Source organism: Nanorana parkeri, unplaced genomic scaffold (genome assembly GCF_000935625.1).
Source record: "Nanorana parkeri isolate BGI_ZX_2015 unplaced genomic scaffold, ASM93562v1 scaffold1937, whole genome shotgun sequence".
In the NCBI taxonomy this organism is placed as follows: Eukaryota; Metazoa; Chordata; class Amphibia; order Anura; family Dicroglossidae; genus Nanorana; species Nanorana parkeri.
This window is the reverse complement of record NW_017308205.1, coordinates 88,067-100,744: the sequence shown is the minus strand read 5'-3', so window position 1 is coordinate 100,744 and position 12,678 is coordinate 88,067. Positions and strand designations below refer to the sequence as shown.

Below are 12,678 nucleotides of genomic sequence, written 5' to 3'. Positions count from 1 at the left end.
TCGGGCGCTCGGTCATGGACCGAACGCCCGACAGTATCAGGAGAGAGGAGGGGACCCGGCGGCATACCTTATCCTGCCTGGTGACTGTCCCCTCCTCTCTCTGCCGGTGTCCATCACCAAGATGGCCGCCGACAGGTATCAGAATACTGCCGCGCGTGCGCGATGACATCGTCACGCGTGTGCGCAGTGACGTCTCGGCGGGGTGACTCTGTTACCGCTTCCGGTGTCACCCAGCCTCGGGACGCACCTGCCCACAAGTGTGGACCAAACTCCAAGGCATTGGCCTATACACATACAGCACATCTAATCCAGCACGTTATTATTCTGAGTTGCCCCACTCAAGCGGCGGCCATATTGAGTGGGGCACGTGAGATTAATAATGTGCTGGATTAGTGTGATCCTAGTTCATTTTATTACTTCATTGCTGTGCTGTATGTGTATAGGCCAATGTAGTTGGATCTGTATGTGCGTTAGAATTAATCGAAATTAATCAATTAAAAAAAATTTCGATTAATCGAACACGAACATTTTAATCAGTACCAGATTTAGCATCAAAAAGAAGGAACAATAATATATCAGGGGAGAGGAATGTGTCCTTGAATGGAGGAAGAGAAAGATTGTATGGCAAGTAGGAAGATACTATATTCTCTATTCTGTGGAGCAGGAGGGGGCGTGGCGGGCCATTGAAGTGAATGGCACCGTAGCCACGCCCTCCGGCCGCAAGGCACATTATGCCTGCGGTCCGGTACAATCAAAATGCTGCAAGCACTATTTTGATCGCACCAGACCGCAAGCATAATGTGCGATCCTGTGCGGCCGATCACATTGAGGCCGGAGGGCGTGGCTATGGTCACGCCCCCTTCTGTCCCACAAAAAAGTGAGCCGGTCGCAATGCGAGGCAGTGCGTTCTGGCTATAATCGGGCTGGAACGCACGGTATCTGGTGTGAATGGGCCCTTACACTTAAAATACACTGGAGCACAGGTATAGTGTTCCCTTGGCTGAAGAATATTAGATGTCTTTTTAGCACTTAAGGATTCCTGTAAAGATATGTACTGAATATGTAAAAAAGAAAAAGCAGAATTCAGCTATTTTGTGCACTTTATTAGAACTTTTCGTTTAGGCAAACCTATGATGCCAGCACCATTGCATCAGTGATATAATTAAGTTAGATGACATACAGAGCAGTTATATAAACAGTTTATGTAAGGAACATTTGTAACAAAAACCATGAAAAATGTAAACTATCTTTATCCAATCATTCAGCAGAGCTGGAGAGCTTTTAGCAGATATTAAGCATATATGCATTGACACATACCTGTGATGCTCATGTCCAAAGAACAGCTGTGTAATCGGTTTTAAGGAGTATTTTTCCACCCAGTGCCAATGAAAGTTTAGCAAGGCCAAATCAGCTGTCTCTAATCCAACGGTCTCAGACAGCACCCTGAACCGATCACGCCACCTGAGGCAACATAACAACTAAAAAGAAAAAAAAACAACCACAATTACTACATCATTGAAACAGGTTATCTAATGTTTTGCATTAAAAAGTAAACATTCCACATTATGGGTAAAAGTAGGGAGAGGAATTTTTCTGTTGGGTTTAAAGGGCAGTTTTTGAAGTTTAGAGTTTACCAGGTGCCTGGTCAGGTCAGAGAACCACATTTGCTTGGGCCAATCCGCAGCTACAAAATTCAACTGAATCTCGATCAAAGCCAACAAGTAATGGATTTTCAGTTGACGAAAGGCAAAGCACAGGATGTACTGATCAAGTAGACCACACACCAGAACATAAACTGTTGAACCTGGAGGACATGAGATCCACATCCAGCTTTCCCCAGTTGTGACACAGGTCATGGAACACATCCAGGTGTAGGAGAAACTCTCAGGTTTAGATGCTATCAAAGTCTGCCTGGCCAACTGTCCATGCCTGTAAACAGTGGACAAGGCTGGAACATGAAGTTCTGCTCTCTCTGGCGGTGGCAAGACTTCTGGACCCTCCCAGATGGTTGATGTATGCCACTGTCATAGCAGTGTCCGAAAGAGCGCAGATGGGATGGCCATCCAGATAAGTGAACCAGCACTGCAAGGACAGTCAAATTGCTTTATAATGTTGATCGGAAGACAAGATTTCTCCGATGACCAAGGCTCCCCTTTTTCTGCCTGTCCACAGCAAAAACACAGGTAGCACTAATGGGCATGTGCAGATAGGCAAACTTGATGTCCACCAATGCCAAAAAGCCTCCCGGGTGACGGAAAGCATGCAGAGTGGGCAGATTTTATATAGCACCTTAGGACTCCAAGAAATCCATTGAAAATCTTTAGCTCGAGAACAGGACGCCTTATAATCATGAGGTAAATACGTTTTTTTACTCAACTCCACGGTCCTGTTCCCGATATATCCGGTAATAGTGGCCTGACCATTAAATTATGAAAACAGAAACACAGGACGAGGCATGAGTACGGAGACCAGAGATGACCTACTTCATGACCACCGCAGGACAAGTCATAAGTACCAAGACCAGAGATTAGCTGCATCTTGAAGACCAGAGAAGCTACCAGGATTTAACATAAGGTATGAATCTCTCATTACGGTTAGCTAGTGAGAAATCCCAGAATATATGTATGAACCAGATAGCAGCCCTTGGTAGTAGAAGCTCTTCACAAACTAAAACAAAGCAGAAGGAGACATCCATTCTCCTGAAGACAAAAAGCGAAACTGCCAGGTGAAAAGGGTTCTGGCCTAAAAGTGATAGGCTTTTATTTGTTTGCCTAGTGTCCATGTCTCCAAGAGGCAACAGCATAACTCTACGTCTCACAATTCTTCAGAGCTGTGTCCCTCCTTGGACAATAGAGGAAAAAATGCCAAATTCTACCCCTCCTTTCCTCCCTTAACTTCAAAACTTTCAGACTATTAGGAAAAACAGAAAGCAAACAATTGGAATTTTGTGCAGCAGGCAAAATCTCACCTCACTTGTAGCTTCATTTGATAGTGGCGTGTGGTTGGACTGAAGGTACTCAAACACAAGAATGTCCCATAGGTCAAAGAAAGCAACAAGATGGGCAACCACTGGGTGAGGAAGATCATGGTGAACAGCAGGATCTAAACCGCAAAAAAACAAAAAACACAAGGTTAGGAGAATCTACAATGCAACAAACAGTGAAATCAAAATGTTGTATGATAAAAGCTTGTTATTTATTCTAGAGACTATTATAATATATAGGATTACGTATACATTTGGTACTTGTATAAAGCAAAAACTCTGGAGATTCATTTTCTAAGCTCTGTATATTTGTTTTGTTTGTTTTGCATTAAAGGTTAAAGAAGTAACTTCTACCTACTGCGTAATTAAAAAACAATCTACAAGGGTAAAAGCTACCTTGGTGAAAATCTACAGCAATTTTCAAAGCACTTGATCTCTTCAGGTTTTTGGATGAGGTAGTCTCAATATATGACTGTCTTTGCCGGTTGAGAAGAACCAATCCCCTGTAAGAAAAAAAACAAGACTAAGTAATCCTTGCTATATGCAACCTTAAATGAGTTTAGTCTATTGTTTTTGTTAGTCTTAAACTGATTTAGACACTTTTTTAAATATATTGTTCCCATAGATTCTCTCCTTTCACAAACAACAGTGTGTCCTTGACTCAGGATTCACAGAGCACTATAGGTTTTTCCAATAAGACACAGCAGAAATTGCTCACTTTCAGACACTATATCTCTATCTCAAATTCAGATGTCATTAACGTAAGGCGAGAGGAGGAAAAGTCACTGCCCTGACAACCATTGTGTAGTGAATTTAAGCATCAGCTTTAGTGCTTTATAAATAGGCCTTTTCATAAACATAACCAATATACTTTTAATTTAAAGGGAAACTACAGTGTATTTAAAACGAACAGTGAATTTTAGTTGTGCTGAATAATATTGCATTGAGAGAAAGGACAAGTAATGTACAGCCTCTGTATAGCACTATGAAGCAAGAAGCAGAACTAGCATATATGGCAAAATTAAATAATTAGAAATAGCATAAGGTGTAAAAAAAGAAGACCTGACACTGATACAAGCATTTAAACTAGGTTGAACTTTAATGTGTATAACCACAAAAACTTTAAAATATCTTGAATGTCTAGCAATCTGAATCAAGAGGAAACTAGCACAATATCCATGTTTCTCTATTGCTAGAAGAGGAAGCCACTTATTTGTGTAATTGTACATTTCACATCCCAATTTATTCAGTAGTGGATATTATGTAGCTATTCAAGGGGTACTATTTAAAAAAATAACTTCAAGCAAATTTTCAACTTTTAGTTATAATAAATATATATCCTTAATTTCAACATCCAGAGCAAACCTAAAAACAGGACAATCTTTACTATCACCCTCGTTATTATTTATTCCCCAAGTCTGACATATAGCAGTCTCTCTGCAATGTTAGCCGATCTTTATTACCAAGTAAGGAGCCCTGTCAAATCTCAGACAGGTTAGGGCTTTTCCCCATAGTTCTCCTTAGTGTAACGGGAGGACACAAACTAGCGTCTTTCAGTCACCCTAAGCTCAGTATACCGCGAGATACAGCTCACGGTATACTGAGACCTCGCAGCTGAAGCGGATCCCGACAATTATGTCTGGATCCGCCCAGCTGCGTGAGTGACAACTGGCTTTGCCTATCCAGGGCCAGAGCCAGCTGTACCCGCTCCCTCCCCTGTCCGTTCCGCCAGTCATCGCTGGAGGATCGGAGCGGGGGGAATCCAGCCCCTCCCCTGTCACGGCAGAGAGCCGTGACAGGATCGAGAGGTGAGCGAACGCCGGTATGTGTTCGCTCACCTCTCGATCTACTGAGCCGACCTGTGACAGTCTCATTGTCACAGGTCGGCTAGAACTATGAGGTGGGTGAAAAGCACTCACCTCATAGATCTCCTTTAAGTGTCTGGAGCACACCTTGATCTGAAGTATCATTAGGCAGACACGTGAGAACACATTAAAAAGACCTTACAATTCACGCCCTGGGGTTGCACTGTTATATTCTTCACACCATACTAAAGCAGGTTTTTTTTTTTCAAAGGGAGCAAACCAGTTTTTAGACAGCAAAGCGGAACCTAGTTTCTCCACAATGAAGGTCTGTTTATGGATTCAGAACTTCCACTAGTAAGCTAAGTAAAAGCTAAGCCTGTACTGATCTTTACAGGTTTATAAGATTTTTTTTTTTTTTATGTATACAAAGATTCCATCAACCAGACTCAGCAATCTAAAGTCACATTGTCAGAGATCATGGGCCTCTCCAAATGGGCAGGAATGAAGGTGCAACTGCTACTTCAGCAACCATTCTTCTGCTATAACTTAAGTACAGCCACTATTTTATGATAAATGTTGCTTTTTTTTTTACTTGTGTATTTTATTATTAAAATTATTTAAATAATTTTATTAAACAGTAGCATGTTAACACGCCTAAACTAAATTTGCAGAATCACAAGAATAGTCAGAGTTAAGCCTTAAAACACAAGCATGCTATACATGCTTTTTAGTAGCCACTTGTTATAGGATTGGGGGGTATGGTCAGGAAGGAGTGGGGAGATTTATCAGCACAGGTACCTTTAAAGTGTATTTGCACTTTTGCAGTGGAATCGCGATAACACCTAATTTTATATTTGCTCCCATTCATATAGCACTAACTTAATATTCATTCTTTTTTCAGAAAGCTCCAAAAGAGTATGGTTTCCCATTCTCTGTAATTTCAAGGAGGGAGCTTGAGCTGAATGGGGAGATGTTTACCAAAATGAACCCCGTCTGTACTGTTCTGGGAGATCTCCCCAGTTGTAAACAAGATTTGAACAGTGTGTGCTGACCAAGGTTTAAAGATGTAGAAGCATGGCATGGTAATTAAAGGAATGCAATCAGTCCCCCTTTGTATTGGAGACACACTCACAAACTGTTCAGGATAGCCTGCAGTCTGACCAAAGCCTTTCACTAAAGAAACTACTAAAAGGTCATTTTTTTCAAATATATTAAGTATGCTGTGTGAACAGGAACACAAAAATGGTGTGGGTTTCTCAATTTTGACTACAAAAGTGAAAAAAAAAAACATGAATACAATGACACAAGTTTACTATGGTTCAGCAACTGTCAATTTTTAAAAAAATGCACACACACACACTGTTACCTATACATTTTACCTGTTTATAACATTGTCAAGCATGCGAAATAGCTCCTTATCAGATTCCATGCCTGTGTCGAGGCTAAGGGAATGTTTTACAACGTCCAATAACTGCATATTCCAACGGAGATCAAGTGGTATACAATTCTCATCTGATGTTAAAAGAAAAAAGAATCACTTTTGCAAAATATTTGGCATAGTTATAAAATATTCAATGTAACATTGACCATTCACTGCAGATCATTCAAAACAAATGCAGCTGGAAGAGATACCTGCAGTGAATGTGACATACTAAAATGATCAAAATACCTCTATGTTAATTCTTCAGTAAAGCTAGTGCAATTATAAGCACTAGTTGTCAATAAAGAGACCATTTAACATAACTCCTTAACAAAACACCTTTCTGTGAAAAATAAAACTCACTGAGTGCTTTAAACAATTATCAGTGGTGGGATGGAACACAGACACAATGAGGCTGATCCACAAAAGGAGTTAATCTTCATTTAAAAAAAGAAAATATTCACTTCAATTATCCAGTCATGTAAAAGCAAATGTCTGTTTATTGCATCTGAATGTGATTGGATAATTTAAGTCAGGGGTGCCCATTAGGTAGATCGTGATCTACCAGTAGCTCTTAAATCTGATGCTGGTAGATCACGAAGGGTGTGAATGGTGGCCCCTTTATTCCATTTTGATATATTTATTTAGCTGTGCACATATGATTACTTATTAGCCTGAGTCTGCTGAGCCAAGCCACCTGACACCTTTCTGGTGGATACTGGTGGTTGAAGTGTTGCCTCAAAGAATATTAGTTTACACATCCTGTTGCACTACACTGTTTGCAAAATACAGCAAGGTGAGCCAGGGGAGAGAGAGCGAGGGAGGTTTTTTTTTTGCGTTGGGGTAGATCTCATGTAGCTCGTCATTTGAAAAGTAGATCTTAACACAAATTGTGGGCACACCTGATTTAAGTAAATCTTCACTAATTTTTGAATGACAATTCTCAAATCAGTCAAAGTAAAGCAAGTACAGATGTAAAGGTATACGGGTATAGTGGATCAGCTATTTTGGAAATGACAAGCCATTCTAGCTTCAGACAAAACTTTTAGAAAACTATAATTATAGATCAAAACAACTGCCAAAGGAAAAGTTTGTATGGAACAGAGTGTTTTCCCCTTATGTATTCAGCCACCTACCTAAAATAAAAGTCTGGATGAGTTTTATCACGCTATTCATTTCTTTAGGGAGTGGACTAGAGTAAAATCTGCTCAAAGCATGTCCTCCAGCATCTATTTCTGTATGGATCTGATCTGTTCACATTTTGAATAAACAAAAGTACAAGTGTTTAGAAGAGTCATTCAACAATATTAACAGAAATACATAAGGCTTTGCAAGAAACAAAACGTACAAAAAATTGTAAAAAAAAACACAAAAAAAAACAAAGCACAGATTCCTGGATATACAGTAAAACTACACTCCTGACAACTGACATTACATAAAAGACAGGCAGAGACAGAAGGCACACAGCAGAAGAAAAAAAATATACCCATTTCAGCTGGTAGCTTTTTTGCCAAGTGGCACAGCCATCGCATCCTTAGCATCCAGTCTGCTGATGTTGATTTCTCCAAGATGAGTTGGACAGACTGCTGAATAACTATAGATTCATCCATCCACTGAGCTTCCAACTCTACAGCGCTGAAGTTAAGACTGTCTGTGGGATTGGACTGTCCTATCTTTTCAAGATCTTGCAAAGCAAGAGGAAAAGTCCTATATGGAGACAAGGAAAAAACAGATGTAATTTCATTAAATTACCGAGTTTGCCGAATTGCCATCACACTGAGAATTACACACTTGTAGCTCTAGTAAACCAGGAATTCCTAAGGGAATGAGATCATTCAAATAGGGTTACATATGCAACAGGATTTTTGCAGCAAGAACCAGCACATAAGTCAGAACAGACATTTCCTAACCTAGAAGCTGCAGAATCAGTGGGAGATTTCAGAAGAAAAAACACACATAAACAGACAGAGTATTCACCTACCATTTCAACCACATGGAAATTTTAGGATTAACATGCTACAGAAATTGTTTTTTGCCAACGGCATCCCCAAGAAAAAAGCATGTGAAAACCTCCTTTTTTGTCACTTGTGGTTTGCCATTCATAGTCTATACTACCCTGATGCAGGCTAGTTGTATATTATACTAGTAAACTAGCACTAGACTTAACTAAAATAAAAGATAGATTGGCCTTGTGCTTATCCTATCATGTAGGGCCTGTAAGAAGCACCTCACAAATACTAAAATCATGAGGAGCTGGATCTACACAATCTGTGAAGACTGGTGACCAGTCCAGTGCACAGCCTCACCTACCGCTCACCTAAACCAGCCACCGCCATACAGGCACACTAATCTTGCATCCAGAAGGGAAGGCTGACAGGGGGCATCAAGAGTCATCCCCCTAAGGAAAGAGGACGACATCCTCTTGGGGAAAAAAGGGGAACCTCTGCAAAACAGCAAGGCCGCAGGGCAGATATCTTCAACAGAGCTTCACAGAGGGGGACACATGACCACACGGCCAAACCGGTCAGAACACACGACAGTCCTAGATTGTAAGAAACACATTCTTTACTGAGGGACGAGGTGGGTGGGAGGGGTTTTAAACTGTCAGGTGTGTTTCCAATAAAAGGGAGGAACTAATCATCTCTCAGGTTGTGGTCCTGGAAGCTGATTAAGGGGGGAAAAAACAAAAAAAAAAACACATTATACTTTTTTTACCTGTTGCTTTGTAAACTGTGTCGGTTCAAAACATAAAGGAGGACTTGTCCATCCCGCGAAATAGTAGACAAGAGAGAATCTTCAGCAGAAAAAAGAGCAGAAGGCACTTTGTCGGGCCACAGACCAATGGACAGCAAAGATCCATTGTCTGAAGGTGTGAGACTACAAACATGTCTTGTAATAATTTCGTGCACTTGCTACAAAACAAGAACATATAAGCAGATGTATTTATTATTGGTATTTATATAGTGGCGATAATTTACAAAGCGCTTTACGTAGTACACATTCACATCAGTCCCTGCCCTCGAAGAGCTTACAGTCAAAGGTTGCAAAAATGCTATATTTCTATGGAAATCTGAAGCACTATAACTGATCAGATTCATAAACATGTCACTGGAAGTCTACTACATTTATTCAACAAAATGACAAATGCAACAAAACCACAACCATTTAGGCACGTGTTATAACTCAGACAATGAGGGTATGGCAAGTCCTAGAAAGCTGCACATTTTGGATAGGAGGGACAAATAATTGCATTGATCCCTCACACAGAACTTTCAAATAAATTAAATGTATATTTAGTCTATACAGCCATGACTTTTCCATGTAACATCACAAGGCATTATTTGATATATTATAGTAATATATGTAACATTAGTGAAAGCGCTCACCTTTTGGGCTAAGAGAGAGTGCTGTGAGTAAATGAACACTTCACTACAGGCTCTTTGGAAAGCCTGTTCCAGACTAAGGCCTCTTTGCAGCTGTTGGGAAAGCAGAGCAGCAGCATGGAGCAGGTACGACAGAGAGCTGCAAGGAGAACCTGGAAACACATAGCCATTTAGTAGAAATTCATGGTAAACTACTGATAAATTATACTACTTCTCTAATATAATAATAAATGTTGCTAAATCACAAGGTTTTAAAAAATGAATCCTGAAACAATAGGTATTGTATGCATCATAAAATATGATGAGAAACAATCAAAGTATATCCATTGCTCATCCATTAAGGGACAGAGAGAGTCATTAGCTGTCAGCTTACACTGCCACCCACAGAAGAAAAACTGTACGCCAGCCTAGGAGAACCCTATTTACTCCCAGTATGCCTCAGTTTTTGGCTTATGTCCTGTCCTAGGAGGACAGGCCTTTTCTTCAGCTCTGCTGAGGAAAAAAAAAAAAAAAAGCTTTGGCTTTAGAAAATCTGAACTTGTCAATGCCCTTTTTTCCAGACTGGTAGCAAGTCCTCTCCTTTGTTGAAATTGATAACTCTAAATTCCCTGTAAACTTACATCTCCACAATATGACCCTTTGAAGTTGAGCGCACCTTCATTTTCGTATATGAACAATGTCATTCATCAATCAAGGTCGTGGTCTCGCCTCTTACAGATATTGGCTTTTAATGCCATCAATCATTTTGTTCCAGAGCTTTACATGACATTACTTACCCATCATCCCTTTAGATACGTCTGCCCTAGTCAACCAATCAGCAGACTACACAGCTAAAGCCTGCAGCACACAGTGGACAGAAGGAGAAGCAGGCACATCTAAAAGGGATCCCAGGGATGTGTTCTTTTATAGAACTCTTTTTTAAAAGATCTAAGGCAGAATGCTGTGATATTTACATGAGACTGCCAATCGCTTCCAGCAACTCACAACCAGTGAATACATCACTGGTTCTAAAAACAGGAATCTCTTCAAATCAATATGATTTGATAGAAAAATGTTATTTAATAGCTTGTCCCTAAGGGTGAGGGAGAGGAACAAGTGACGGTATTATATGTGTACAATACACTTCAGGTTGAACTTACAAGAGAAGGCAATTCTAAATGCAAATCAGAAACCTACCTCAAGCAACTGAGGCAGCAAATATGAAGTTCTCACTTCTGGTACCCAATTTCTGTGAATTCAACTCAACCAAAGCTCTAGCCAATGGCCATATTCTTTAGGGTCGGTTCACACCACAGTCTGTGTTCCAGAGCATTAGGCCTCTGGAATGTACTGGAACGTAAGCTGGCCGGGTCCCTGCGTTCAGGAACGGGACGGTGCATTGAAGTTAATGGCGCCGCAGCCACGCACCCCACATTGCGATTGCCTGCACCCAGAACGCAGGCAAATTAGTGCCTGCATTCCCGTCCAGTGTGATCTGCAAAAATACTGCAAACACTATTTTGCAGAACGCACTGGACCAGAACGCTAATACTAATGTGCCTGTGTTCCAGGTGCAGGCGTGGCTGTGGTGCCATTGACTTCAGTGCACAGCCATAACCCCTCCCACCCCCTGAATGCAAAGAGCCGGCCGGCTTGCATTCCAGAGGCCAAACGCTCTGGAACGCAGACTTTGTGGTGTAAACCGGGCCTTAAGGTCATAGGTGGTTACAGATAATACAGATTACTATAAAAACAATTTCAGTTTCTTTCTACTCGTCTATCCTTGAGCAGCCAAAGACTGGAGAATGACAGTGTTTGAGGAGAGCAAAGATTTATGACAGATATGATATAAAATATAGTGGTAAAGTAAATACAGATTACAAGATAGTTGCTACTTACCAATGACAGATTCCTTAATGTCAGCATGCACTGCTATCAAAGCATTGCATATGTGGTCTCCAATAATACCAAAACCATTTAATACATATTTGATGTCAAAAGAATCGAACATGACTCCATCACCATCTCCAGACATATAAACCTCAATGCCCCGATTCCTCATAGCTCTGGATATTTCCCCATGGGAAGGATCCATTGACAAAAACAGCCTGTGACAATATAGAAGAAATCAACACATTTAAAAGCAGAACCTAAGCAATGAAAACCACCACGAATCTACAATCAAGCTCAAGTTTTCTGCCTTATAATGTGAAATTGAGCACCATAAAGAGAAACTTACCTAAAGTTTGGGTGTGGTGTTATAGTCGGAATGGTTCCATCAATAACTCCTCTCTCACTTACAGTGAGAACACCTCCAGGCTCCAGTAATGCATTAAGGCGATCTAGTACAGAGGAGCTGTAAAATCAAAGCAGTATTTACAAGTTTGAAAGCGACCCTTAAACCTATGCTTAAGTTAAACTATTTTGCACTCACCTGCTATACTAAAATATGAGACACTAAAATAATCTGAACAACAGTATTAGCTTCAGGATGGTTGCTTATACCCAGACACATTCACAGAAGGATATATGCAGTGCATGAATCACCTCCTGATTGGACTGTGTCAAAGTGCCCTAAAGCTACAGCAACTGGCAATGGTTTTTTATTTTTATTTTATTTTAATCTGGTGGAAGACCATTTAAAAGTCCGAACAACCAGAAAAGTGGAGCAAAGCCTTTATGGCAAACTACCCACCCTTAATACAAAAATGATGAGACAATATTGTGTCAAGGAGGCCATTCAAAATTAGGAGCCAAAATTGTATTTCACCCCTCGTATTTTGTGACCTATAACTCTTAAAATGAAATCCCAGACATATATACCCTATAAAATCAGGATCAATAAGACAATTTATAATGAATTACATTCTCTTAGCTACACTAAATATGTACACATTATTATTGCCAAAACTGTGAAAAAATAGGATTTTTGTACTCACCGAAAAATCCTTTTCTCTCTGTTCATTGAAGGACACAGGCAACAGATCGTAGATCCTGAATGGTAGGGTAATATCGCCACCTGCAGAAGAAGGACGCTAGGCACAAAACTAAAGACCAATTACAGCCTAGGGGCGGCCCCTGCCGGTGGCCAGACCCCCCACCTGCTGA

The 12,678-nt window shown here is 40.5% G+C and overlaps 1 protein-coding gene across 1 annotated transcript in view; it reads right to left on the bottom strand.

Annotated features, from left to right (window-relative positions):
• MDN1 (midasin AAA ATPase 1) overlaps positions 1–12,678 on the bottom strand; it is a 148,956-nt gene that overhangs the window by 53,268 nt on the left and 83,010 nt on the right. The window contains exons 45-54 of the mRNA XM_018572096.1: positions 11,810–11,926; positions 11,470–11,678; positions 9,595–9,743; positions 8,924–9,120; positions 7,695–7,915; positions 7,345–7,458; positions 6,168–6,300; positions 3,380–3,486; positions 2,969–3,102; positions 1,318–1,478 (exon numbers count right to left, since the gene is read on the bottom strand). Coding sequence (XP_018427598.1) covers positions 1,318–1,478; positions 2,969–3,102; positions 3,380–3,486; positions 6,168–6,300; positions 7,345–7,458; positions 7,695–7,915; positions 8,924–9,120; positions 9,595–9,743; positions 11,470–11,678; positions 11,810–11,926 — 1,542 coding nt within the window. The remainder of the gene's footprint in view (positions 1–1,317; positions 1,479–2,968; positions 3,103–3,379; positions 3,487–6,167; positions 6,301–7,344; positions 7,459–7,694; positions 7,916–8,923; positions 9,121–9,594; positions 9,744–11,469; positions 11,679–11,809; positions 11,927–12,678) is intronic.